The sequence below is a fragment of the Balaenoptera borealis genome (assembly GCF_965194805.1).
Source record: "Balaenoptera borealis genome assembly, chromosome: 20".
Lineage (NCBI taxonomy): Eukaryota > Metazoa > Chordata > Mammalia > Artiodactyla > Balaenopteridae > Balaenoptera > Balaenoptera borealis.
Genome location: NC_138879.1, coordinates 8,870,915 through 8,894,233, shown reverse-complemented (window position 1 = coordinate 8,894,233; position 23,319 = coordinate 8,870,915). Strand labels below are relative to the sequence as shown.

Here is a 23,319-nt window from a genome sequence, read left to right as displayed (position 1 = left end):
GCTCTGGGGCCTAGAGCCTACTTGGGCTCCAGGACCTGGCTGGCAGGGTCCTCGAGGAGATGGCAGAGGGTTCAGAAGGGCAGACACGTCCTCTAGGCGGGAGAACAAGGCTCTGGGTCCGGAGCTCCTGGGTCCTGGGCCAGAGAGTGTTTCAACCAACATCAAGGACTTTTAGGATTCTTTCTCCGTGTGCAAATCTGGTTACAGCAAACACTGCTAGGGAAAGTAGGCCAACAGCTGGCACTTGGAAGGGCTTTTGTTACACAAAGACCAGAGTTGTAATAGCGTTTGCGATAGCAGATTTGGCCTGCGTTCACTAGAGAACACGCCGTTCGACTGCTCTGTGCCTGGGAGCCAGATAGGGGACTACGTCACCGCTCGGGCCACCGCATCACCCAGGGAGTGACGGGCACGGAAAGCACCTGAGGCCCATCTTCAAACAGGGGAAAGTGGAAAATGAGACTCTCTAAAAAAAAATCGCATCAGCAAAACACAAAATACTCTTCTTGCCCCTACAGGGGGGTCTCCACGGAGCCCTGAGACCCTTCTCAGAGCGAGGGCAAAGACCAGTGTGGGAGGTTTGCATCCATGGAGGACACTGCCACCCTCTCAGTACCCCGGGAGACCTGAGTCCACAGACGCGTCCAAAGTAGCAGACGGGCTGAATCCCCGTGCCACCTCGGTGATGTGATGGAGCTTCAGGATCTCGCCCTCAATCCTCCAGGGTGGGAAGGGGACGGGGCAAGAATAATAGGATGAAAAGAGAAGAGCATTCCTCAGGGAAGGGGGCGGATGTGCCCGGGACGTGGGGCATCAGCAGAATTTAACTGTGGGTGCCCGCTCCATACCCCCCCACACACATATCCACCTGGGGCAGCTATCTGTCTGCCCCGCAGGGCATGCTGCTCTGGCCTGGGTACTGCCATCGCCCCAAACCTCCAGGAAACACCCCATCAGAGCCCGTCGACCCCCTGCTGCAGATTCCAGTCTGCTCAGACTTACAGTCAGCCCCAGCAACGCCGTGGCTCAGAACTCGCCCGGCTTTGGTGGTGGCCCCTGGGGCCTCCATCCTTCGGCCATTGACGTGTGCTTTGAGACGGGGCCAGATCCGCCAGCCTCAGGAACTACCGGGACCTTGACCCTACCTGCGGAAACTGAGACACCGAGTGGGCAGCCCGGGCTGAGGCCCCCCACTGGCCCCAGAGAAACAGACCAGCACTTCTCCGGCTCCGATCTCGGCCACTCCGGCTGCCTCCCCAGGACGGTCCCGGCTCCCGGCGGGTGGGCACACCTGGGCCTCCGTGGCCTTGCCGTCCGACCGTGGCAGGCCGGCCCCTCTTTATGCCCCAGTCCTAATGGACCAGCTCATTCCAGCCTCCTCCGCTTCTGTCGCTGCCTGAATGCGCTCCTCCTCCCACTGCAGTCAGATTGTGTCTCCTCCACACGACCTTCCTCTGCCCTGGCTCTGCCAGCCTGTATCACCCACTGCTGCTCTGGGTCAGACACTCTCCTCCTTCCCTGCTCGCTCCTTCCCACGTCTATCTGTCCGAGGCTATCAGCCCCAAAACCCAATAACTCCAAGCTCCTGGGGCTCTTAGGGAGGCCGGCTTTCTGGTCCCCAAGCTGGCCGTGCAGAGCCACACACACACACAGACACACACACAGACACACACACACACACACACACACACTCATGCCCAGGTGCACTCGGGGGGCTCTAACTCTCCTGTCTTCAGAGCACAACGGCTCTCCAGGGCACAAAATGGAGAGGCTGACACACAGGGAACCAGGGGGTCCGAGGCCGCGCTCCCTAAGAGTGAGAAATCTCCCCCTGAAGGCACAGGGCTGCCAACTGCTGCACCAGGACGATCTCAATGAGGCCATTGTCTCCAACTAAATGACAGCCTCGAGAAGCCGCCTGGGAAGCAGCCTCAGAGGCCACCAGCGTCTCCAGATGGGGCACTTCGGGGTGAGGATGGAGTCGCACGCGGGGCCGGGAGGGAGAGGCACTAACAACCTACGTGGCACGAACTGTGACAGACCACACAACCCCCAAACCCCCCCCCCATCCTGCCTCAGGGCTCCCATCGCATCCCTAGAAACACCAGAAAGCTCTGCTTCCAGGTCAGGGACCGCAAGCCAACCTAACTCCCACAGGCCGCAGGAGAAAAGTACACACAGCGCGGAACCTGAAGGCGGCAGCAGTCTCCAGATCAGCCAGTTCTCCCGCTCGGACACTCAGGAGATGAAAGGCCCCTGAGGAGCTGCGGGAGGGCTGCTGGGGGCAGGCGGAAGGCGAAACAGAAGGAAGGAGACTCGGGGAGGGTTCTGGGTATGAGCATGCGCCCCAAGAGTTCCCGACGTTGGGGTACAAGCCATCGCAGCTCTGCAGACCCACACTCCCCGTGTTCAGTGCTCAGTGTCAGAGTCGGAAAACTGCTCCAACCACAGAGCCAGCCCCCAGCCGACCCACCCCTCGCAAAGGGCAAGCCGGCCACTGGACCCCACCCCCTCCCGTCTCTCCACCCCCTGCTAAGCCAGTCCAGGCCCAGCCCAGAATCACAGCCTCTGGGGCTCTGCTTGGGGCCCAGCCAGGCTCTGGTCCTGGAGAAGTGCCCCCCGCAGATAGGGCTGACCTCAGGTGGGCCACGTGCACGGCTGGGCTCTGGACCCCCAGATCCCAGTCCTGATTCTGCCCTTGGGGGCGGGGTACCTCCCCGCGAGGCCTGGCACCTGGACGTCTGTTAACTCCTTTCAGCCCAGCCTTCCCAAGGCCAGGTCCACCAGAGGGCTCTGCCCAAGGCTGCCTGGGAGCCCCTCCGAGGGGCGGGGGCTCCAGATCCCAGCAGAGGCAGACCCGCCCCTCAGAAATCCGGCCCCTAAGTGCTGGAGACTATTGTGTGAGCTTCCCTTCCGACCGCTTTATTTACTCCCCAAGACGCAGGACGCAGAGCCACAGGCAGTCACGAGGACGCACGAAAGCCACACACACGAGCCCAAGACCGGGATGCCCTACCGCATCCGGCGGGAGAAGCCCCCCAAGTCTCTCAACACTTTGTAAACCCCGGAGGGGGGAGGGGACCAAAACGCGCTCCCAACCGGCAAGCAGGCCCCTCCTCCCCCCACAGCCGGACCCCGGGAGGAGGAGGAGGAGGAGGTCCCCAGGCCCGGATGGGGGCCGATGGGACGCCCCCCTCTAGACTCGCCGCGGCCTGGGCCGTGTCCACTCGGGTCCCTGCCCAGCCCGGATTCGGCTCAGCCCAGGCTCCGAAACTGGTGTGGGGGAGGGGGCTGTCCTGCGGGCGGGACGCGGGGGCGGGTAGCGAACTCCCCCAACCCGCCGCAGGGCCAGGGCCCCGAGGCCGACGGGCAGCGCGGGAGGGAGCGGACTGAGCGACAGCTGAGAGCGAAACCGCGCGCCAGGGCCGTTTGAGGAAGCCCCGCGAGCCCTCGAGGAGACTGTCGTCGCTCGGCAAACACAAACAACAATAAAAGGAAGGAAACCCGGCGGCAGCGCGCAGGGCGAGCGCAGGGGCCAGCGAGGGCGCGCGGTCCCCGCGTCCCCCTAACGGGGTGCTCCACGGAGGCGACGCGGGCGCGGGGCGGGGGGCGCCCCATCGGGGTCCTGCCTCCCCGTCCGCGCCCCTGTCTCGCCTGAGGTCCGCCCCGAGGGGCCCCCGAGCACGCCCGCGCCGCGGTGGCCGGCCGGCACCCACCTTCGAAGTCCGAAATGATCCCGTCCAGCTGCGCGTTGACCGCGGGGTCGGACATGGTGGCTCGCGGGCGGCGCGACGCGCGGAGGGCGGCGGCGAGGAAGCGCCCCGGCCGGCACGGGCCCTGCGCGCTGGCTGGGGGGCCGCGCCCGCGCTCCCGCCGTGCAGAGCTGGCCGCCGGAGCCCCTCGGCCCCCGGGCTCGGCTGAATGAATGGGGGAGGCGGGCGGGCGCCGGCGCTCCCTGCTCCCCGCGCCGCCGCCCCGCCACCCCGCCCCGCCCCCGCCCCCGCCCCCGCCTCCCGGGCGGATCAGGTTCCCGCACCCGCGGCCCGGCCTCCACTCCTCGCACTGGCTGCTCCGCCCGCCTGTCAAGGTTGGGCCTGGGGGGCTGGGACCCGAGCGGCCGCCGCGGGGACACGCCGAGTCCCGGGCGCCCGACCCGAGAGCCCCCCTTCTCCCCGCCGGGCCCGCGCCCAGGGGACGGCGACGGACGCGGCCCCGGCGCCCTCCCCCCCCGACGCCCCGCTGCGGCCAGATGTGGGCGGATGTGGAGGTCGGGCGGCGGCGCGGGGGCGGCGCCGAGGGGGGAAGAGATTCCTCCCCTTCCCTGGGGCGCAGGGTTCCTTCTGCGGGAGGTTTTATTTACGCAGCCAAACAAAGTTCGCCGCCGCCTTCCCGCGCGCAGCGCCTCCAAGGGTTAAGCGCTCGGACTGGCGGCCGGCAGGAGCCCAGCCTGTTGGCCAAGAGCCGAGGGGCGATCGCCAGTCACGTGACCTGGGGCGGGGAGGGGGGCGCCAAATCCCACCCTCTCGGGGCACCTCTCCAGCTGCTCCCTATCCCCAGCCCACCGCCCCCGAGGTCGCTGCTGCACCCTCGGGGGCGGTGTCAGAAAAGGCGCTGGCCCACCGGGGACGCGGGGCAGGGACGGAACACCCTTGTCAGAACCGCCAGGGACACGTGCCACTCCAACGCTGCACAACAAGGGGCTTCCTGAAGGCAGAGCGTAGACCCCGTGTTCTCCCTGGTAAGGAGCAAATATTTCAAAGTATCTGAAGGGAGGAGTTGGGGGAGGGGACGGGGAGCAAGGGGCCTGCCGGTGAGGCTCGGCCCCATCTGGCCCACACCTCAGGCCTGGCCTTGCCCTCCTGGGCAGTTAATTTCTACCCTTCGTACATTCGACAAACATTGATTAAGCCCTATTACCTACAAGGCAGGCAGGTCCCAGGGCCTGGGGACAAAAGGATGGGCTGGAACTTGAAGAGTAGCCAGGAAGGGCCCTCCAGGTCTGGCACCAACAATGTGGGGGAGGGGGGGTCTCTTCCAATCCCCCCAGCCAGTTAGGCACTCCTGCCTATCCTCCCCTCATTTCCTTAGACCCAGGGCCTCTGCCCCAAGTCGGGGGCCCGTGTGAGAATAGCAGGGAAAGACGCTCTCTGAGCCGGTGGGCAATTCGGCAATACGGTTCCCTCCGGGTGGCATGCGAGTGCCCGAGAGCTCGTCCTGGGTCTCAGACTGGTCAGTGCCACTCCCCTCCCAGCCCCCACGCCCCCAGTTCTGAAAGATCCCAAATGCGCAGCGGATGCTGAGGCCTGACCGCCATCCCGGTTATTCAGGGCCTCTTGCGTTATTCAGGGCCTCTTGCGGAGAATGCAATGCGCTAGGCATGAGGAGCTTTTTTAAGTTGATGAAATCGAGTCCTTCCTTTTTAAGAAAAGCAGTCTCTCCCTCCCCCATGCTTTGGATATTTTGAACTATTTTCAACCAAGTGAGTTTGTGGACAAGGAACTGCAAAACCACAGACATTTCAGATGTGCACACACCCTCTGCCTGGGAGCTGGGGTTTCAGAAATGGAGTCGCCACTGTCATTAATAGCACCCCTGGTGGCATCCACACCAGCCCGGGGCATTTCTTGTCTGAAAACCAGCACCTGGGCCCACCCGATAGTCCAATCTTCTGGCCACCTGCCCAGCCCGTATTTGGGGGTTTGGTGGTCCACTGCCCCTAAGAAACAGCCTAATGCCATAACCCCCTGGGAAGATGCTGGGTCTCAGAGACAGGGCAGCATCCAGCCTGGGCCACAGCATTATTCTCCAGTGTTTTTATCAGAAGCACCTGGTGAGTGTAGACACACCCATGCGATTGTTCTCCCAGGGAGCTGGCTTGGAGTGCTCCCAGATTCGCATAGGTTCAGCTTATTGTGCATTATTCACTTCCATTCACAGTGGAGCCAAACACACTTAAGCTTATCTCCTCAGGGAGCCCAGCCAGGGCGCACGCCTCACCAAAATGCTCCCCTATGGGAACCCAAAGGACAATGGCAGGAGGGAGCGGACCTCCGAGGCCAGAATGTTGGCACGACTGTGCTCCAGACCCCATCCAGTCCATCCCCCTGCCTGCCTCTGGCCCCCCTTCACTTAACCACTGAGGCTGCCGTTGCCAGGCCTAGACACCTCCAGGTAAGGAGAGTCCCCCATGTTCCCTCAGGAAACCGACCCCGGCACTTGGCCACACTCCCAGCCAGGAAGTTCACCCTTGTATCTAACCAACCGCTCTAATTGTACATCATTTATTTCCTCTTTTTTTCTGTCCTCAGAGGAGATGGGAAACAGCTGGGCACCACTCTTCAAGTAATAATTACCTCCTCCAAACTCAAAGACAATCCAGTTGCTCCTCGGCCTTCTCTTTCTCAGCTTAAATCATCTGTCCCCAGCCCTTTAATCATCCCCCATCCTTTGATCACTTCTGATGACTGTGTCCAAATTGGGGCTCCAGGACTTTAATAAGGCCTGATCCCTGTAGGATGGGGAGGGTGCCCTGACCCCCTGTCCCAGGGCATGCGCAGTCAGGGCCGGGGTCTGGACAGACAATCCTGGTAGGGGCGCTGGGCAGATAAAATCAGCACAGCAGCATCAGCAGAGGGAAGAAAATGAGCTTAAATTTGGCGAGAGAAAAAGAACTGCAATGCGTCCAAATTCTGTGATGGTGCGCTCTCCCAAGGTCATGGGGGGAAGGCAAGACCGTTTGTAGGCCTGGCCCAAGGGGAAGGTGTGATCAGGGGGACATCAGAGGGGCCACCTACCTCACAGGTCCGCCATGAGACATGTAGTGGGGTGAATGGTGGTTCCCCCAGAAGATATGTCCATTCCGAACCTCAGAATGAGACCTGACTTGGTATAAGGATCTTTGCAGATGAATGAAGCTAAGGATCTTGAGACAAGATCACCCTGGATTACAGTGAGCCCTGAATCCAATGGCCAGTGTCCTTATAGAGACCAAAAAGGAGAAGACACAGAGGCGCAGAGAAAAGGGCCTCGTGAAGTCAGAGGCAGGGGTGGGAGTGATGCAGCCACAAATCACGTAACACTTGGGACCCCAGAAGCTGAAAGCAGCAAGGAAAGACTCTTCCCCAGAGCCTTCGGAGACAGCTTGCCCTGCTGACACCTTGATTTCAGGCTTCTGGTCTCCAACTGTGAGAGAATAATTTTTTGTCATGTTAAGCCCCCCAATTTGTGGTTCTTTGTTACGGCAGCCCCAGGACGCTCCTACAGACCTTAAATTCCCATCTGAATCATCCCTTTAGGCCAAAGCTGCCTCTCCCAAAGATGTCTCATAAGCCACAAAACCTGCAGTCAGCAATGAACGTTGGCCAGCAGGTGGCAGTCCTGAGGGGGCTCGGGGGCACTCAAGACAGCAAGTTTTCATAAGAAAAGCTGGAGGCCAGGGCTGGGTGAGAAAGGTGTAAATATGAAGCCTTTCTGGAGATGGAAAGAGCAGGCCTCAAGGGAAACCCCACAGGTCCAGCCCAGGTGGCGTGACCCTTGCAAAGCATGGGAAGAACGGGAGGAAATGGATGGGCGGAAACAGCCATTTGGCTCACCCGTCAGTGTCCCTGACCCCATGCTCCAGGGGGGTGGCATGGGGAGCAGACGGAGGATGGTGGCTCTTTGCCCAGCGAAACCGGGCCTTTGGACCGGACACCCCATGCAGTGGACCATCTGGCTCCTCTGGGGCAGGGGCCATATGGTCTCAGCTCTACGTGCACCTGGCGCCCAGCAGGGCCTTCCTGAGCCGCAGAGCCTCGGGTCCAGCAGCTGCTGAGCCTTCCACAGCCCCCAAGCCCCTTCAGCCCACCATCTCGGTAAATGGCACCACCATCTACCTAGCCGCTCAAGCCAAATATCAAGGCATCACCCTCGAGTTCTCCCTTTCCCTCCCCACCACATCCAAGCCATCAGGAAGTGTCTGCCTCAGAAATATCCGTGGATCAGTCTACTTCTGCCCTCCTCAAGTTCCCCCTCTCCAGCCCACCCCCTCTGCCAGAGGTATGCTGCCTAAGGTTTAACAACCAGCAAAAACAACTCTACCTGATATGTAGCATTTGCCTATTTCTGTGGTGTAAGTACTCCCATCTTGGCCAATTTGGGGCTACCAATGAGACACCATTGAAACTGGGGCTGGATATCGTTTATATGTGGAATCTAAAAAATGGTACAAATGAACGTATTTACAAAACAAATAGAATTACAGATGTAGAAAACAAACTTATGGTTACTGGGGGGAAAGGGTGGAGAGGGATAAATTGGGAGATTGGGATTGACATATACACACTACTATATATAAAATAGATAACTATTAAGGACCTACTGTATAGCACAGGGAACTCTACTCAATACTCTGTAATGACCTGTATGGGAAAAGAATCTAAAAAAGAGTGGATATATGTATATGTATAACCAAATCACTTTGCTGTACACCTGAGACTAACACAATGTAAATCAACTATACTCCAATGAAAATTAATTAAAAAAAAAAAAAGAAAAGAAACTGGGGCTGGGAAGAGATTGCAGTAGCTGCCGTTATACAGTGTTTCTACCATAGAGATACAGCAGAGGTGAAGAACTCAAGAACAAAGATCATCCATTCATCTATTGTTGGACACTTAGGTTGTTTCCCTGTCCTGGCTATTGTAAATAGTGCTGCAATCAACATTGGGGCACATATGTCCTTTTGAATTATGGTTTTCTCAGGGTAGATGCCCAGTGGTGGGATTGCTGGGTCATATGGTAGTTCTATTTTTAGTTTTTTAAGGAACCTCCATACTGTTCTCCATGGTGGCTGTATCAATTTACATTCCCACCAACAGTGCAGGAGGGTTCCCTTGTCTCCACACCCTCTCCAGCATTTATTGTTTGTAGATTTTTTGATGATGGCCATTCTGACCAGTGTGAGGCGATACCTCATTGTAGTTTTGATTTGCATTTCTCTTATAATTAGTGATGCTGAACATCTTTTCAAGTGCCTCTTGGCCATCTGTATGTCTTCTTTGGTGAAATGTCCATTTAGGTCTTCTGCCCGTTTTTTAATTGGGTTGTTTGTTTTTTTTTGATATTGAGCTCCATGAGCTGTTTGTATGTTTTGGAGATTAATCCTTTGTCCGTTGCTTCATTTGCAAATATTTTCTCCCGTTCTGAGGGTTGTCTTTTCGTCTTGTTTATGGTTTCCTTTGCTGTGCAAAAGCTTTTAAGTTTAATTAGGTCCCATTTGTTTATTTTTGTTTTTATTTTCATTACTCTTGGAGGTGGGTGAAAAAAGATCTTGCTGTGGTTTATGTCAAAGAGTGTTTTTCCTATGTTTTCCTCTAAGGGTTTTATAGTGTCCGGTCTTACATTTAGGTCTTTAATCCATTTGGAGTTAAGATGTGGTACGTATATACAATGGAATATTACTCAGCCATAAAAAGGAACAAAATTGGGTCATTTGTAGAGATGTGGATGGACCTAGAGTCTGTCATACAGAGTGAAGTAAGCCAGCAAGAGAAAAATAAATATCATATATTAACGCATATATGTGGAATCTAGAAAAATGGTACAGATGAACCTATTTGTAGGGCAGGAATAGAGACACAGATGTAGAGAACAGACATGTGGACACAGAGGGGGAAGGGGAAGGTGGGACGAATTGGCAGATTAGGTTTGACATAAATACACTACCATGTATAAAACAGATAGCTAGTGGGAACCTGCTGTATAGCACTGGGAGCTCAGCTCGGTGCTCTGTGACGACCTAGATGGGTGGGATATGGGTGGGGGGGAAGGAGGTCCAAGAGGGAGGGGATATAAGTATACATATAGCTGATTCACTTCATTGTACAGCAGAACCTAACAGAACATTGTATAGCAATGTTACTCCAATAAATAAATAAAAAATAAATTAACTCAAAAAGAAAAAAAGAACAAAGATGATGGTTAAATGTAGTAAGATACTTCGGAAGGGGTGAGCTTTGTGTATTTATTATCTTTGTTCTTAATATAATTACTTGTAAGTAATTTAATTCATACCATATACATCTACTGTTCTGCTCTCACTTCCCTTCACCCTAGAACTCACGGTGAGGCTTTAAAAGTGAGATCAGACTACGTCACCTCCCACAGCTTAAGAGTCGAGTGCAGACTCCTTACCGAGGTCGCCGAGGTGCCAGGTGCCTGGCCTCTACCCGCCGCTGCAGCCTCACCTATTCACTCGGCGCCCCCGGCCTCCTCCCTCTCCTCCGGTCTGCCTCCTGCTGCCGGACACCTGCATAGCTGTCCTCTCTGCCTGGACGGCCTCCCCCAGGTTTTGCCCCCGATGGCTCCCTGCCTGTCATTTCCGTTTAAATATCAGAGCGACCACCCCAGGGCCCCCCCCGGAGACCCCTTGAGCCAGTTGCTTCCTTGCCTCCAGACGTGCAACGGAGACTCCCCGAGACTCCCCTGAGACCCCGTTAGACCCTGTGGAATGACAGAGTTCAGTTCCCTTTGCGGGATGGCAGGGTCGCGGGGACTCCTGACAGGGAACCGGCCCAAAGGGGCAGAGGGCCCTCTGGGACTCCCCTGGACTCCCTGCACTCCTGCCGGCCTCACACAGACCAGCCCCAGCCCCAGCATTCAGGGTGACAAGCAGGGCGTTGCCTGCACCGGACCAGGCCTCCGGGACCCGTGTCCCTTTATCAAAATCAGCAGTAACCGTGCTTCAGACCACTGAGTCTCTCAGGCAGCCTGAGTTTGAATCTTCCCGTGAAGCCCGTCTGCGGGTACAGCTGACACTTAACCGGTGTGTAGGCTACAAAACACCCTTACACCATCTGCCCGGCTGCTTAAACGCAACCAGAAGGTTTCACTTCAAAGGGGAATGCCGTTCTCTTATCACGTGATCAATCTGTTCCCCGAACTTCCCAGTTCTCACTCCAGCCTGCTTTGCTCGGAACATTTACAGCAAACTCTGACCACAGCGGCCTGGCCCTTATCTCGGAGGCAGGGGACTTTTTAAACAAAATCTTTCTCTTCTAAATCATGCTTTCGAGCCACCAAAGGAAGCTCCTGGCCTTCGGGCCCCAAGCAAACAGGCTTCCCCACCCCCAGCGAGCCGGAGCCCTCGACTCCAGCTGACAAGACGCTCAGGCCTGAATCAGCTGCAGTTCCCCTGAGTCCTGACTATGACAGCATGACCAGGAGGGTAGCGCTGCCCACCCCTCCCATCTTTCAGATTCGCTGCAAATTTTACTGCCATGATATTAAACCCTACGGGACCCTGGGAGCCAGGGCAGGGGGAAGCGGCTCCTAACACAGAAGGCAGAAGGACAGGGCGGAAATTAGGACCCTGCAAGATGACCACTCACCAGCTGAACTCTGGCTGTGGCTTTGGAGACTCATTTGTTTATTCCTGCGGCCAATGGGCTTTTGATTGGCGAATACGGCTGTCTGGGACACTGGCTTGGTGAGTTATCACCCAGATACGATGGGGGAGGAGGAAGTCTCTTCTTTTGATGACTCATGTTTTATTCCTGATGATTCCCTCTTTACACAGTCCCACAACCCTCCGTTCCCACTCCAAGCCCCCAAGACAGGGCTTTGGAATAGATTAAAGTCCCCAACTTCCTAGCAACCAGTAGAGGCTGTAGGTACAGAGATGGGGTGGGGGACACTCAGCCTCCCACACCCCCCAGCTGATCCCTCAGGCCCTTCTGATGGCTCTGCAAAGTCACACAAGGGGCCTCAGGGGAGTGGCCGGCCTGGTACCGACCCAGCCTCAAAGCAGCGAGTGACTGTGCCAGCCTGCGGACTCGTCACCCCCAAGGCTGCCAGGAGACTTGGCCAGGCCACCTTCCCGGGGGGATAGGACATTCCCAGGTTCCCAGGGGCCATCACTGTCCTGGCCTCCTTGCCACTTTTCTCAAGCAGGCACCCTGCTCCGAGGGCTCGAAAGCTGAAAGCAGCTCGCCACTGCTGCAGTGTGGGGATGAGGCTGAGTCACCAGCCTGCCCTAGTTCCACGTCAGCGGGAACAACGGGATCTGAGCGGGACCTGAGCAGAGAAGAAGGGACAACAGGGCCTCTGTGGCCACGTTTAAAGCACCACAGTGACCAAGGCGATGTTGTCCCCAGGGAGCTGCCAGCCGGCCTGGCCCCTTGGACTGCGGCCACATGCTCTGACAATGCCCCAGCCCATTGCCAGGAGCGGTGGCCGGTCAGCATGGAAAGGGCAAGGAAGCAGGCTCCCTCCCGTCCTCTTCTGCACCCTCTCAGGAGTGTCTTCAAGGCTTATCTTGCAACCACAAACCCTGCTGGAATCCCCTTCAATGCCTGCCCCCTAAATGCTCATCCACCTACCCTTGCACACCTCCAGTGACGGGGAGCTCAGTACCTATCAATGCTGCTCACTCTATCTTTAGCCAGTTTGGGCTATTTAAAAGAGATGGGGTGGGGGGAGGGAAGGAATGAATTAAAGTCTGCCTGACCATAGCTCTTGCCCATGGAAGAAATATCCACTTTACTTTTTTCCAGAATACAAAAGTGAAAAGGAGATGTAGGGGCATGGACTATAGTTTTACTGCGAGATCTTTCTGGGGGCCTGGAATTAGGAGTGTCCGCCCTCTTCATAGCCAAAATGTGTGTGCGGGTTCCCTGTGGGCCGGATGTTTTTCCACCCCGTTCCCAGTCCACCGTGAATTCGAGAGGATGTTTTGTGCCCCTGGACGCGCCCGTTGGCCCGCCGTGACCCCCACGGGAGAGGGTACCTGAGATGCAGGCTCCGGGTCCTGGCCGGCAGCCTTGGGAACAGCCAGATCCGCGTGGGAGGGAGGGAGGAAGAGCGGGGCGTGCTGGCGGGGCCCCCTCCCGACAATCTGGTATTGCTTTCCTGGATAATGAACTCTCCTACCCCAAGTGCTGCTAGAGCCAGCCAGCAGCCAAACCAACCTCAATGGACCGTTTGTCCCTCATGTGAAGTGACCTCGGGGACGTAATGGGTTTGCTATTAACTCACCCGCCTCCACTCTTCCCCTCTCCCCACCAGCATGAGTCACTCGCCTAGATGACTCGGCCCGGCAGGGCCCTTGCCAGGGGTTTGCCAGTCCTGGCTGGGCTGTGTGAGGGGAGAGACCAGCACAGAGGACAAAGGCTGTCCAGCCGGAGGCCAGTGGCCCGGGGTTCACACAGCTTCCCGGGGACTGTCTATACCCCGGGCCCCCGAAGCCAGGGGTAGGTCCCTCTGTGTCTCCCTGGTGCCTGGGGACCCTGGCAGCCATGCCCCTACCCATCTGGGGACAGAACGTCTTCCAGCAGACTCCTGCAGGCAGGGAGCTGAGAGGGTTAACGCACATGGAAACTGGCCACAGAGATCAGAAACAAGAGTGCCGAGGCTGCCGAGGGCCAGTTACCACCCTTACCACCTCTGAGAAGCAGGTTTGGGGGTTTGTTTGCTGGCTTTTCTTAATCTAAACACTCAGATTCTCTCACCCACTCAGCCCTAGGCTCTGGGGAGGGAGGCCCCAAGCTGGCCTCGCTGCCCGGGGTCTTGGCTCCCCCCAAGCTGAAGCCTTTCTAAAATGCAGATGTGACCGGTGACCCTCCGGATACAGTGGGAGCCCAGCAGGGCTGACAACCAGGCCTCCATCTCCTGCCAGCCACCCCTGCCTCCTCTCCCCGTGCTTCTCCTTGCCCTCTGCTCATGCCCAGTTGCTCCCGGTTCCTGGACAAGCCAGGCGTCATAGCTCTGTGACTGTCCGACTCTGTTCCCTCTGCCTGGCAGGCCCTTCCCGCCCTCCTTGACCTGGCTCATTCTCATTCCTTCTGCAGGTGCCTCCCTGGCACTTCTAGGGAGCTTCCCTGGAACCCCTGGGTGGGGGGACTCCCTTCTGGGCCCTACCATGGGTTTTCCCAGTGGCCGGGTCAGCCTCTAACCCAGACCATTCGCTGGAGGGGGAAGCCAGGCAGCGGGGATCAGGAGGTGGGCTTCCCGGAGCAGAGAATCAGCACCAGGGAGGGACACTGCCGGGCAGGAAGCAAGACGGGGAGCCCCCAGCCCAAGGAGGCAGGAAGCCACAAGCATCACCCCTCCCACGCCCCAGCGGTCCTGCCAGCCAGATGGGCCACCTTCTCAGCACAGCTGTTCTTCAGCAGAGAGAAACTTCTCACCTTCGGGAACAGGCTGGGGACATTCCAGATGGGGCCTCGTCTGGTCACAGGGACCATGGAGTCTGGGTCTCCGTGGCTCCTTCCATCCACGTGGCCACAGACCTGGCTCTGCCCAAGTGAGCACACACCTGGAGCTGCACGGCCCAAAGGGCAGGGCAGGGCAGGGAATCTGCCTGGTTAGCTGAAGCCCCCACACAAATGGAGAACAGACCTGCTCACAGATCCAAGTGGAGACTTTGGTACCCGGGGCATCACTTCCAAGGAGGTGAACGAGGACATTCTAGGCCAGTGAATCACCAAATGTCTGCACATCTGGACAGGCCATGGGCCCATCCCCCTACCACTGGAGAAAAGGAAACTGACGCAGCTTACATATGGTGCATGTGGTCTTCTGGGCCAGCAGGGTGTGCAACCCAGCAGCTGAGAGGTTTGACCACTTGATTATGAATAATCTAGAACATTTATCCAGGAAAAAGTCCAGCATTGTCCAACTAGTGACCTAAAACCTCAGAACATATGTCCCCTTTCTGCAGAACCATGTCACTTTCCTAGCGCCGCCCTCTCATCCCATCTGCCACCAAAGCGTCAGTCGTCCAGAACACAACACAGCAACAACAGTTGTTAATCCTACAGGTCTCCCAAATCTCCCCCGTTCGTCGCTACACCTTTAGTTCTCAGCAGGAACTGACGTTCAGAATGGTGACCCCAAGACAAAGCAAGATCTTCCAAGGAGGGTTCAGTAGGAACCCTCTATAAAAACAGAAATCAGTACTCAAACTTTCAGCAAGATTTTTGTTAAGAACCGTTGAAAGACCAGGCTGAAACAGTGGCGTGCTCATAAATGTTTAACAACCTGCTCTGGTGGACAAGGGAAAGAGTGATTTATAACGTTTGCCAATTGCTGTGATGTCAATACTCCCACCATGGCTGAGTTCAGGCTACCAACGTGACCTCCCTGAACACAGAGTTGGCAAGAGATGTGCACACCACTAGCTGAAACTCTCAGATCACTACAGCTTATTCTTTCTTCTTGGGAGGGTGAGAAGTCTAGGAAGCCCTTTGCTAGGCAGAACAGCAACAGCAAATAGGGTTCAACCAGCAGGCCAACCCAATCAATGGCCCACCATCACGATGTGAGGGAGGTTTCTGAGGCTGCCTCAGTGCTCAGGGAGAAAGAATGCGATGATAATTGACTGAAGATGTCTGCCCCAGCCTCAGGATGGGAGATTGGTGCACGTATTTGCCATTTGCCATTCCTGACCTAAGACATTTCTCTTGCCTCTAAAGTTCAGTGCAAAGGTCACCTCCTTGGCAAACTCTTTCCCAGTCTCACCTTTATCCTGAGTAATCCCTACCGCAGAATTTACTACCACTCTGTACATACAAAGGGAGTTATTGGTGTGTGTGGCACAGACCCTAATTGCTCCCCCAGTATCTGACCTCCCTTTCTGCTACGGTAACAAAAGTTTCAGTTGGCACATGGCTGCCCAGATAAAGAATACATTTCCCAGCCACCCCTGCTGCTAGGAGTGGTCACGTAACGAGGTTCTGGCCATTGGGAGGGGAGTTGAAAGGTTTAACTTTTAAGGTACACCTGCCCCTTCCTCTCCCCCTGGCTGGAGTGCAGATGTGATTGCAGGAGCTGAAGCAACCATCTTATTTCATGAGGTGGAGGCTGCATGTTGAGGATGGCAGAGCAGCAAAGGAGGAGCAAACTGTGTCCCTGCTGCTCTGGGCCACCATGACTGCTTACACTTGGATTAGGAAGTGGAAGAGAAATGAACTTCTCTCCTGCTTAAAGCCTCTGTTGTGTTAGTCTTTGTTATGCAGCCAGACGGCATCCTGACTGATACAGTATGTGCCCATTATCCTGGCAATCTGGGCAGGAGAGGGCAGGGCAAGGCTCTTAGCATTATGCACTGAGCCCCTAGCAGAGTCTAATACGATCAGTGTAGTTAAAGCAAAATGAACAGTCTAGTTCACCCAAGGTTTGTTTTGTTTGCTTGTTTTGGTATTTGAAACTAGAACATAAAGATCTGAGGACGTACACTAACTAACATAAAGCAGAGAGGACACCCAATAAATACGTGCCCAGAGTAGGCTGGGACTGCTCCAGGGAGTTATATGTTGGGATAGATCTTGAAAGTCACCTACACAGTCAGATGCGTGCTGGACAGACCAGAGCAGCAAAGGAACAAAGGAACCAGTCACGTCAGGAACAAAGCATGTGCCCAGGACATCAGGAGGTGCTGAGCCTGGGCTCCGGCCAGACGGTGGGTGCAGACTCAGGGCGGCCATTCCCCAGGCCATGAGACAGAGGGCAAGTTACTTCACCTCTCCGAGCTCCCAGTGACTATGTTAAGAACAACAATACCTAGATTGAAAGGATTAGTGATCATAAGTGGAAAGTGTCTGACATAAAACAAAAGCTTGGTAAGTGTAGCTCTTATTATCTATAACATCCAGTTTAACCCCCTTTGTTTTTTATGGGTGTGAAAACTGGACCTAGAGAGGCAGAATGGTTTGCTGAGGGTCACACAGCTGTTACTGACAGAGCCAGGATTAGAACCCAGGGTCCCTACTCCTCCTGCAGCGCCCTTGCTGTGTAAGAAGTTTTCCTGGATGAGTATAAGGACTAGGTCATCCGTGAGAAATTTTGAAAGTGAGACTGGAGGGGGAGAAAAGATGGAGGGGGAATAAGAACAAGAGGAAAAACAGGAGGCGGACCTTTTCTGAAAGCCGGCCCTCTCCTACATTCATTATCTCCTTTAATTACATTATTAACTCCTTTAATCCTCACGAACCCCCAGGAGGTAGGCTCCCCAGTACCCCGTTTCGGCACAGGAGCGGAGGTGCGGGGAGGATGGGGGCCTGCCGAGGCTGCCAGGTACCAGTAGAGCCTCTGGGACATGGGCTCCACCTGCCCGACTCCCACATCCATCCGTGTGGACCTAAAAAGGCTCCAGGGCAGCAGGGGCCATGGCTTTGAGCCCCTGCAGGAGGTCCTAAAGGCCAGGGAGAGCGGACGGGAGGCCAGGCCAGGTGCACGGTCCCCGCAATGCTCGGGAGAAGCTGCGGGGGGAGGGGGTGGGGTGGGTGCCCACAGCGTCTGTGCTCTAGAGGGATAACCGGGCCTGGAGGCAGCACGACCTCCCCCGGACGATCCACAGCGGGCAGCCGGCACTCCAGTCCCCCAGGATGGGGGGCCTTGTTCATGGCAGTACCCCTAGGTCTGGGAACGACCTCCACCCTGCAACGAGGACCCCACCCTGCATCGTTGGAAGATTCAGAGGCTGGTTTTCTTCTGAGGATGGAAACTCAGAACCTCGACATGGGAGGAAGCAGCCTGGAGTGCTTCTAAAGGCTCCACGGATTTTGCATGGATCCCATCACATCCCTCATTGTGAAGGCCTTTCAGACGTGGCAGCCATTGTGCGTGGGACGCGGGTCTCCACCTACCAGGTAGAAGGAACATGGGGTGGGCACGTGACCCACGAGCCACCTTCAGGCTCTTTGCACACAGCTGTGTGACACAAATGAACAGACACAGCAGCCAGGACACAAGGCAAGACCCCCCATTGGCTAGTGTTCCGGAACAGAATCCAGGCAGCCACCCCCCCCACGGGGCTGGGGGAGGTCGGGGGATGGGGAGCGTTTGCACAAGCTCTTCGTACACGTGCGGCTGACGATCACCCCCACGTCCGTGCCTGGGAATCTGGCCCAGAGCCTGCCGGCATCAGGGCGCTGGTAATCCCCAGCTGCTCTCCTGACGCCACTCGGAGACGCTGTCCAAGGTGGAAAGGAGAGGGTCACTGTTTTCAAGGTCACACACCCCAAAGGGAGATGCCGAACCGGAGGATGGAGACAGGCATTTGGGCCAAAGCCATCAGCAGTCAGTCACGCAGGTCAACGGGGGAGCACAAACCCATTCGTTTAGCACTTTTACTGAGCAACTACGAAGAACCCAGCAGCCCAGAGCATCCGGGGAACCCAGCTCGTGAGAAACATCTCACTCCTTTCCTGGGCCTAATTGTAACAGGAAGAACTGGGATTTTGGTGTCACACAGACCTAAAGAGGACTCCTGGATCGGCTAAACTATTAGCTGGTGGAGTCCTGGCAAGTTACTCAATGTCTCTGAGCCTCTGTTTCCTCGTAAAACAGTCCCTGTGCCTGCCGCAGCTGGTGTCAGAAATGTGATGTCTGCAGACACCCAGCACCGGCCTGGGTCACAGGACTAGATCCATTCCTTGCGGACAAGAGCATGACAAGCAGACGCCAGGCCTCGTGCTGTGCTCTGCTCCCGGTGGGAAATACTCCAGCGATGATCTACCCATGGCCGTCCTAAGGCACAGGGAAATCGCAGCAGGAGGCAGGCCAGGCCCCTCAGCTGCTTCTCCCAAAGCTTCCCCCAGAGGAGAAATTATCGCCTCAAGTGCCATTTCCTTCTCTGACAGCTGCCTGGACCCATAAGCAAGCCCACTGGCCGGGGCTCCAGGGGGCAGGAGGGGCTTGCGGGAGCGGGTTTGAACCTGACCGGTGACCTCCAGGGAGGAGGGGGTCATTCAGCCCTTCCTCCAGCTGGAAGGGAGGCTCCAGGCTCCGCAGGGGCATTTGGAGAAATCCAGTTCCTGGGAGCTGGGCCAGACCAGAGGGACCAGGCTGCCAGAATATCCCCTCAGTGCCCGAAGCAGGACAGGGCCAAAGGGAGACCCACACAGGGCCCTGGCTGGCAGGAGACCTGCTTCACATCAGAGGAGAAACAGCAACCCCTGAGCGAGTGTGTGAGTGTGTATGAGTGTATATGAATGGGGAACAGGTGTGGGTAAGGGAGCTACAGAACCTGGGTAAGGCCCTGTACCCCGCTATGCCCGTGTTTCCTCATCTGTAAGATGGGGCTAACACTACCTACGTCCAAGAGTTGTCATGAAACGAAAATGTATTAATATTTATAATATGCTTAGAACAGGGCCTGGCACAAAACCACTGCTCTAGGTTTGCTGAATAAGTAAAAATAAGACACATGTGGGATTTCCCTGGCAGTCCAGTGGTTAGAACTCGCGCTTCCACTGCAGGGGCCGCGGGTTCGATCCCTGGTCGGGGAACTAAGATCCCGCATGCTGCGAGGCGCAGCCAAAAAAAAATAACAGAAGACACGTGTTATTACGTGCTTAGAACAGAGCTTGGCATATCGTAAACATGGATAGCTGGTGTTCTTGAATCCTCCCATTTGAACCAGGAGAAGCCGTGGATGCTGAGCCCTGTTCTAGGGACCCTTGAACAGGAGGGTCTCTACCTAGAGGGGTTTGCCTCTATGAGTAGAGTTGCCTCAAGCCTCCAAGTGCATGGGTGCGTGTGTGTTCATACGTACGCGTGACTCTCTTCACGTGCTTACCCAGAACCCGTCTGACATAGCTCTGAATTACGATGTCGGGGCCAGGCGAGTGGGCCACAGGGCTGCGGCTCCATTTCCATAGGAACCAGGCGAAGCGAGCTTTTGGTCGGCACAGGAAGCCAAAGAGAAAGAGCAGGGGAGAAGGGGTGGTAGGCTCATGCCCAGCCTGGTCCCCTGCCCTAAAGACAAAGCAGAGTGCGTGGAGCCTGATGGTGGAGGGCCCTTGTCACAGACATAGTCTCAGTAATATTACACTTTGAAGCTCAAGTTCTCATAAAATAACAGACGCCTGGCATTGGCAAGAACCTGAGGTCCCTTCTACAGCAATCCTGAACGATCTCCATTCAGTCCCTGTTTCAATACTTCTAGGCATGGGGAACTCACTACTTTGCAAAAGGGCTCGCTCGTCTGTCAGAAAGTGAAACTTGCAAGAAAAACTCCTCTTTAGGTAATGAGTCAAACTCCACTTTCTGTTACCTTCTAAGTATCTGGTTATGGTTTTGTATTTTGGAGGAACTCAAAATAAGCCCTCTCTTTCTTCTACGTGACAACTCTCCAACTATTTGGAGACAGTGACTGTAGCTCTCCTCTTTTCTGTGTCTCCTCTCCAAGCAACCACCAGCCCCCTTCCAGTCCCCTTCTCTGACCCGTCTCAAGCCCTCTCGCCGTGCAGGCCCCTCTCCTGGGGCCCTCACTTGTCCATCCACATCCTCCTTCAGGACTGAGGCCTGGAGAGGCCCCTCTGTAGGCAGGCCCTGCTGTAGGTTGAACTGTGCTCCCCAAAAGATATGTTGGAACCCTACTGCCCGGAACCTGTGAACATGACCTTATTTGGAAATCAGATCTTTGCAGATGTGATCAAGATAAGGGCACCCCGAGTTAGGATGGGGCCCTAAATCCAGTACCTGGTCTCTTTATAAGAGAAAGGAGCGGGTGATTTGGACCCAGAGACACACAGGGGAGAAGGCCATGTGGTGACAGAGGCAGAGACTATAGTGATGTGGCCCCGGGTCAAGGAGAACCAGCAGCCACCAGGAGCTAGGAAGAGGCATGGAAAGGATTCTCCCTCAGACTCCAGAAGGAATCAACCCTGATTTCGGTTTTTTGAGTCCCTGGATTGTGGTCATTTGTTATGGCAGCCACAGTACCGATCTAGGGCTTGAGCAAGGGTGGCTCAGTTGGCACCGTGCCCCGCGCCCCTCAACCCCTGCAGCCAAAGTCTTCATCTGTCATCCTGTCTCACTGGCAAGATCAAGCGGCCACTCACCCCGAGTTCCGGTCAGCAAGTATCCGTGGATTTTCCCACACCCCCAGTAAAGGCAGCCCAGCCGCTCACCGAGCACCTGCCGCCGGGGGTCTCCCGCCATCCTGGTGCCCCTCATCTGGCTCACTCTGGGCAGCCCAGTGCCCTTCCCGCACCCCATCTCATCCTGGGGCTCCGGGGCAGGCCCAGAACCTGCATTTTAGCAGGTTTCCCGGGTGGCTTCATCAGCCAGCTTGGGGGGCTCTGGGCCAGGTGATCTTGGCCCAGGACCCCAGGACAAGGGCCAACCTGGAGTGTGGACCCTCCCGACCTTGAGAGACTCCCTGGGGCACAGGTGGGTCCCCTGAGCCCCCCAGAGCTGGGGCACGCAACGCCAGGACAAGCCCTCAACTGCACCGGACACTTCTGGCAAAATCTCCTCTTCTGAACATAAACTGTCCCCACCCACCCTACTTTCTGTTCCTTTGAATGAACAGCAACAAAAAACATGATTTTGTGCCAAAGGTGGGGCTGAAGTTTCCCAGAGTCCAGTTTCCTGTCAGGCCTAGGTACAACGCGCAGGAGCGCTCCCTGTATGTGTGTGTGTGTGTGTGTGTGTGTGTGTGAGAGTGCACGTGTGTGCATACGTGTGTGTGTGTGTGTGTGTGTCCCCCTCCACATGCAGCCTGGGAAAGGGTGGAGAAGCTCACGGAAATTCTTTCTGGTGTCAGGAAGATGGAAAAACGGAAATTGGGCACATACACGTGCACGCACACACACACACGCACACCCCCCCACCCCCACAGAGGGAAGGCCTTCCTTTCCTTTCGCCTCGAAGGATCTCTGGGTTTGGGAAACAAGACCGGATGTCAGGAATTTGAAGATCCGTCTTGAGCATCCCTGCAACCTCCATCGGTCCTTCTAGGTGTGAAAGGCGTTTCTCCAGTTTCTGCTGCGTCTCCTGTTCCCACCCCACCCTGTTTCCTCCTCCGGGCTCCTTCAATCCCTGGGCCGCCTGCTCTGACCGCCACCCTTGCACTTGGCTGTAAACCATTTCCTCTGCACCACGCGCACGCGCACAGCGCTAGGGGAGCAGAGAGGGAGGCTTTCTCTGCCGAGCGGAGGAAGGGGCTTCTCTTCCTGGTCCTGGGCCTTGTTCGGCCTCTGGCACAACTGCCACGGAGTTAGCAGCCAGCAGGGCCCTTCCCGTGGACCAGCTCTATCCCCCCCAGTGCCCCCGCACCTGCCCAACACTGGGACACCTGGTCCCAGTACACGTCCTGTGCACCAGCTCCAACCTGCGCATCCCCTCCAGAAGTTTCTCAGCCACCCAGTAAGCTGCTGCTAGAGACCAACTCCATCCACACCCTCCGGCAAGAACTTTTTTTGCCACCAGCAGGCCGCAGGTGTCTGTGGCAGCCACAGACTCTCCAACAAGGCCCGAGCCCAAGGTGAAGCAAGGCGGGGATGACACCCCAAGTTCCTCATTTCTTCTCATGTACCTTCTCTCAGCCCCGGAGGGAGTAGCTGCTTCTTTTGTGTGTGCGGTAAAATATCCATAACATAAAAGGTACCATTTTAACAATTTTCAGGTGTACATTTCAGTGGCATTAATACATTCACATTGTTGTGCAGCCATCACCACCATCCGTCTCCAGGACTTTGTCATCTTCCCAACTGAAGCTCTGTCCCCATTAAACACGAACTCCCCCTCCCGTTCCCCCAGCCCCTGGTGACCACTGTCACATGCATCTGCTCCAGATCCTGCTCTCCGTTCTTTTGGGTATATAACTAGAAGGGGAATCGCTGGATCATGTGGTAATTCTACATTTAATTTTCTGAGGAATCACCAAACTGTTTTCCATAGAGGCTGCACCATTCGACATTCCCACCAGCAGCGCCCAAGGTTTCCAATTTCGCCACATTCTCCACAACATGTGTTACTTTCTGAGTTTTTTGTTGTTGTTGTTTTTGTTTTTATATAACAGCCATTCTAATGAGTGTGAGGTGGTATCTCACTGCAGTTTTGATTTGCGTTTCCCTAATGATTAGTGATGTTGAGCATCTTCCCACGTGCCTGTTGCATCTGTATGTCTTCTTCGGAGAAATGTCTGTTGAGGCTCTTTGCCACTTTTTTAATTGGGTTGTTTGGTTTTTTGTAATTGAGTTGTAGAAGTTTTTAATATATTCTGGATATGAATTCCTTATCAGATATATGATTTGCAAATATTTTCTCCCATTCTGTGGGTTGCCTTTGCATTCTGTTGATAGCCATCTTGGAGTCACAGAAGTTTTAAATTTTGATGAAGCTCAATTTACCTATTTTTTATTTTGTTACTTGTGCTTTTCAGTGTTGTATACAAGAAATCACTGCCAGGGACTTCCCTCGTGGCGCAGTGGTTAAGAATCCGCCTGCCAGTGCAGGGGGACATGGGTTCGAGCCCTGGTTCGGGAAGATCCCACATGCCGGAGAGCAGCTAAGCCCGTGCGCCACAACTACTGAGCCTGCGCTCTAGAG

At 55.8% G+C, this 23,319-nt stretch overlaps 2 protein-coding genes across 8 annotated transcripts in view; one reads left to right on the top strand and one right to left on the bottom strand.

The window, feature by feature from the left end:
• SEPTIN9 (septin 9) overlaps nucleotides 1-23,319 on the bottom strand; it is a 195,273-nt gene that overhangs the window by 101,125 nt on the left and 70,829 nt on the right. The window contains exon 1 of one of the 6 annotated variants that reach the window (XM_082371185.1): nucleotides 3,717-3,924. The exons of the other annotated variants lie outside the window; for them this stretch is intronic. Within the exon in view, the coding sequence (XP_082227311.1) occupies nucleotides 3,717-3,771 (55 nt within the window). The 5' untranslated portion in view covers nucleotides 3,772-3,924. Of the gene's footprint in view, nucleotides 1-3,716; nucleotides 3,925-23,319 lie in introns of those variants that run through there. 6 annotated transcript variants of the gene reach the window in all.
• On the top strand, nucleotides 3,922-9,789 carry LOC309618041 (uncharacterized protein; the record flags this gene model as incomplete). Of its 2 annotated transcripts, XM_082371243.1 has the most annotated exons (3): nucleotides 3,922-4,738; nucleotides 5,971-6,171; nucleotides 6,309-9,789. In XM_082371243.1, the coding sequence occupies 2 exons, from the start codon at nucleotides 3,922-3,924 to the stop codon at nucleotides 6,138-6,140; spliced, it is 987 nt and encodes a 328-aa protein (XP_082227369.1). In that variant the 3' UTR covers nucleotides 6,141-6,171; nucleotides 6,309-9,789. The 2 variants fall into 2 exon arrangements, with proteins under 2 accessions (XP_082227369.1, XP_082227368.1); XM_082371242.1 differs by having other exon boundaries at nucleotides 5,971-9,789.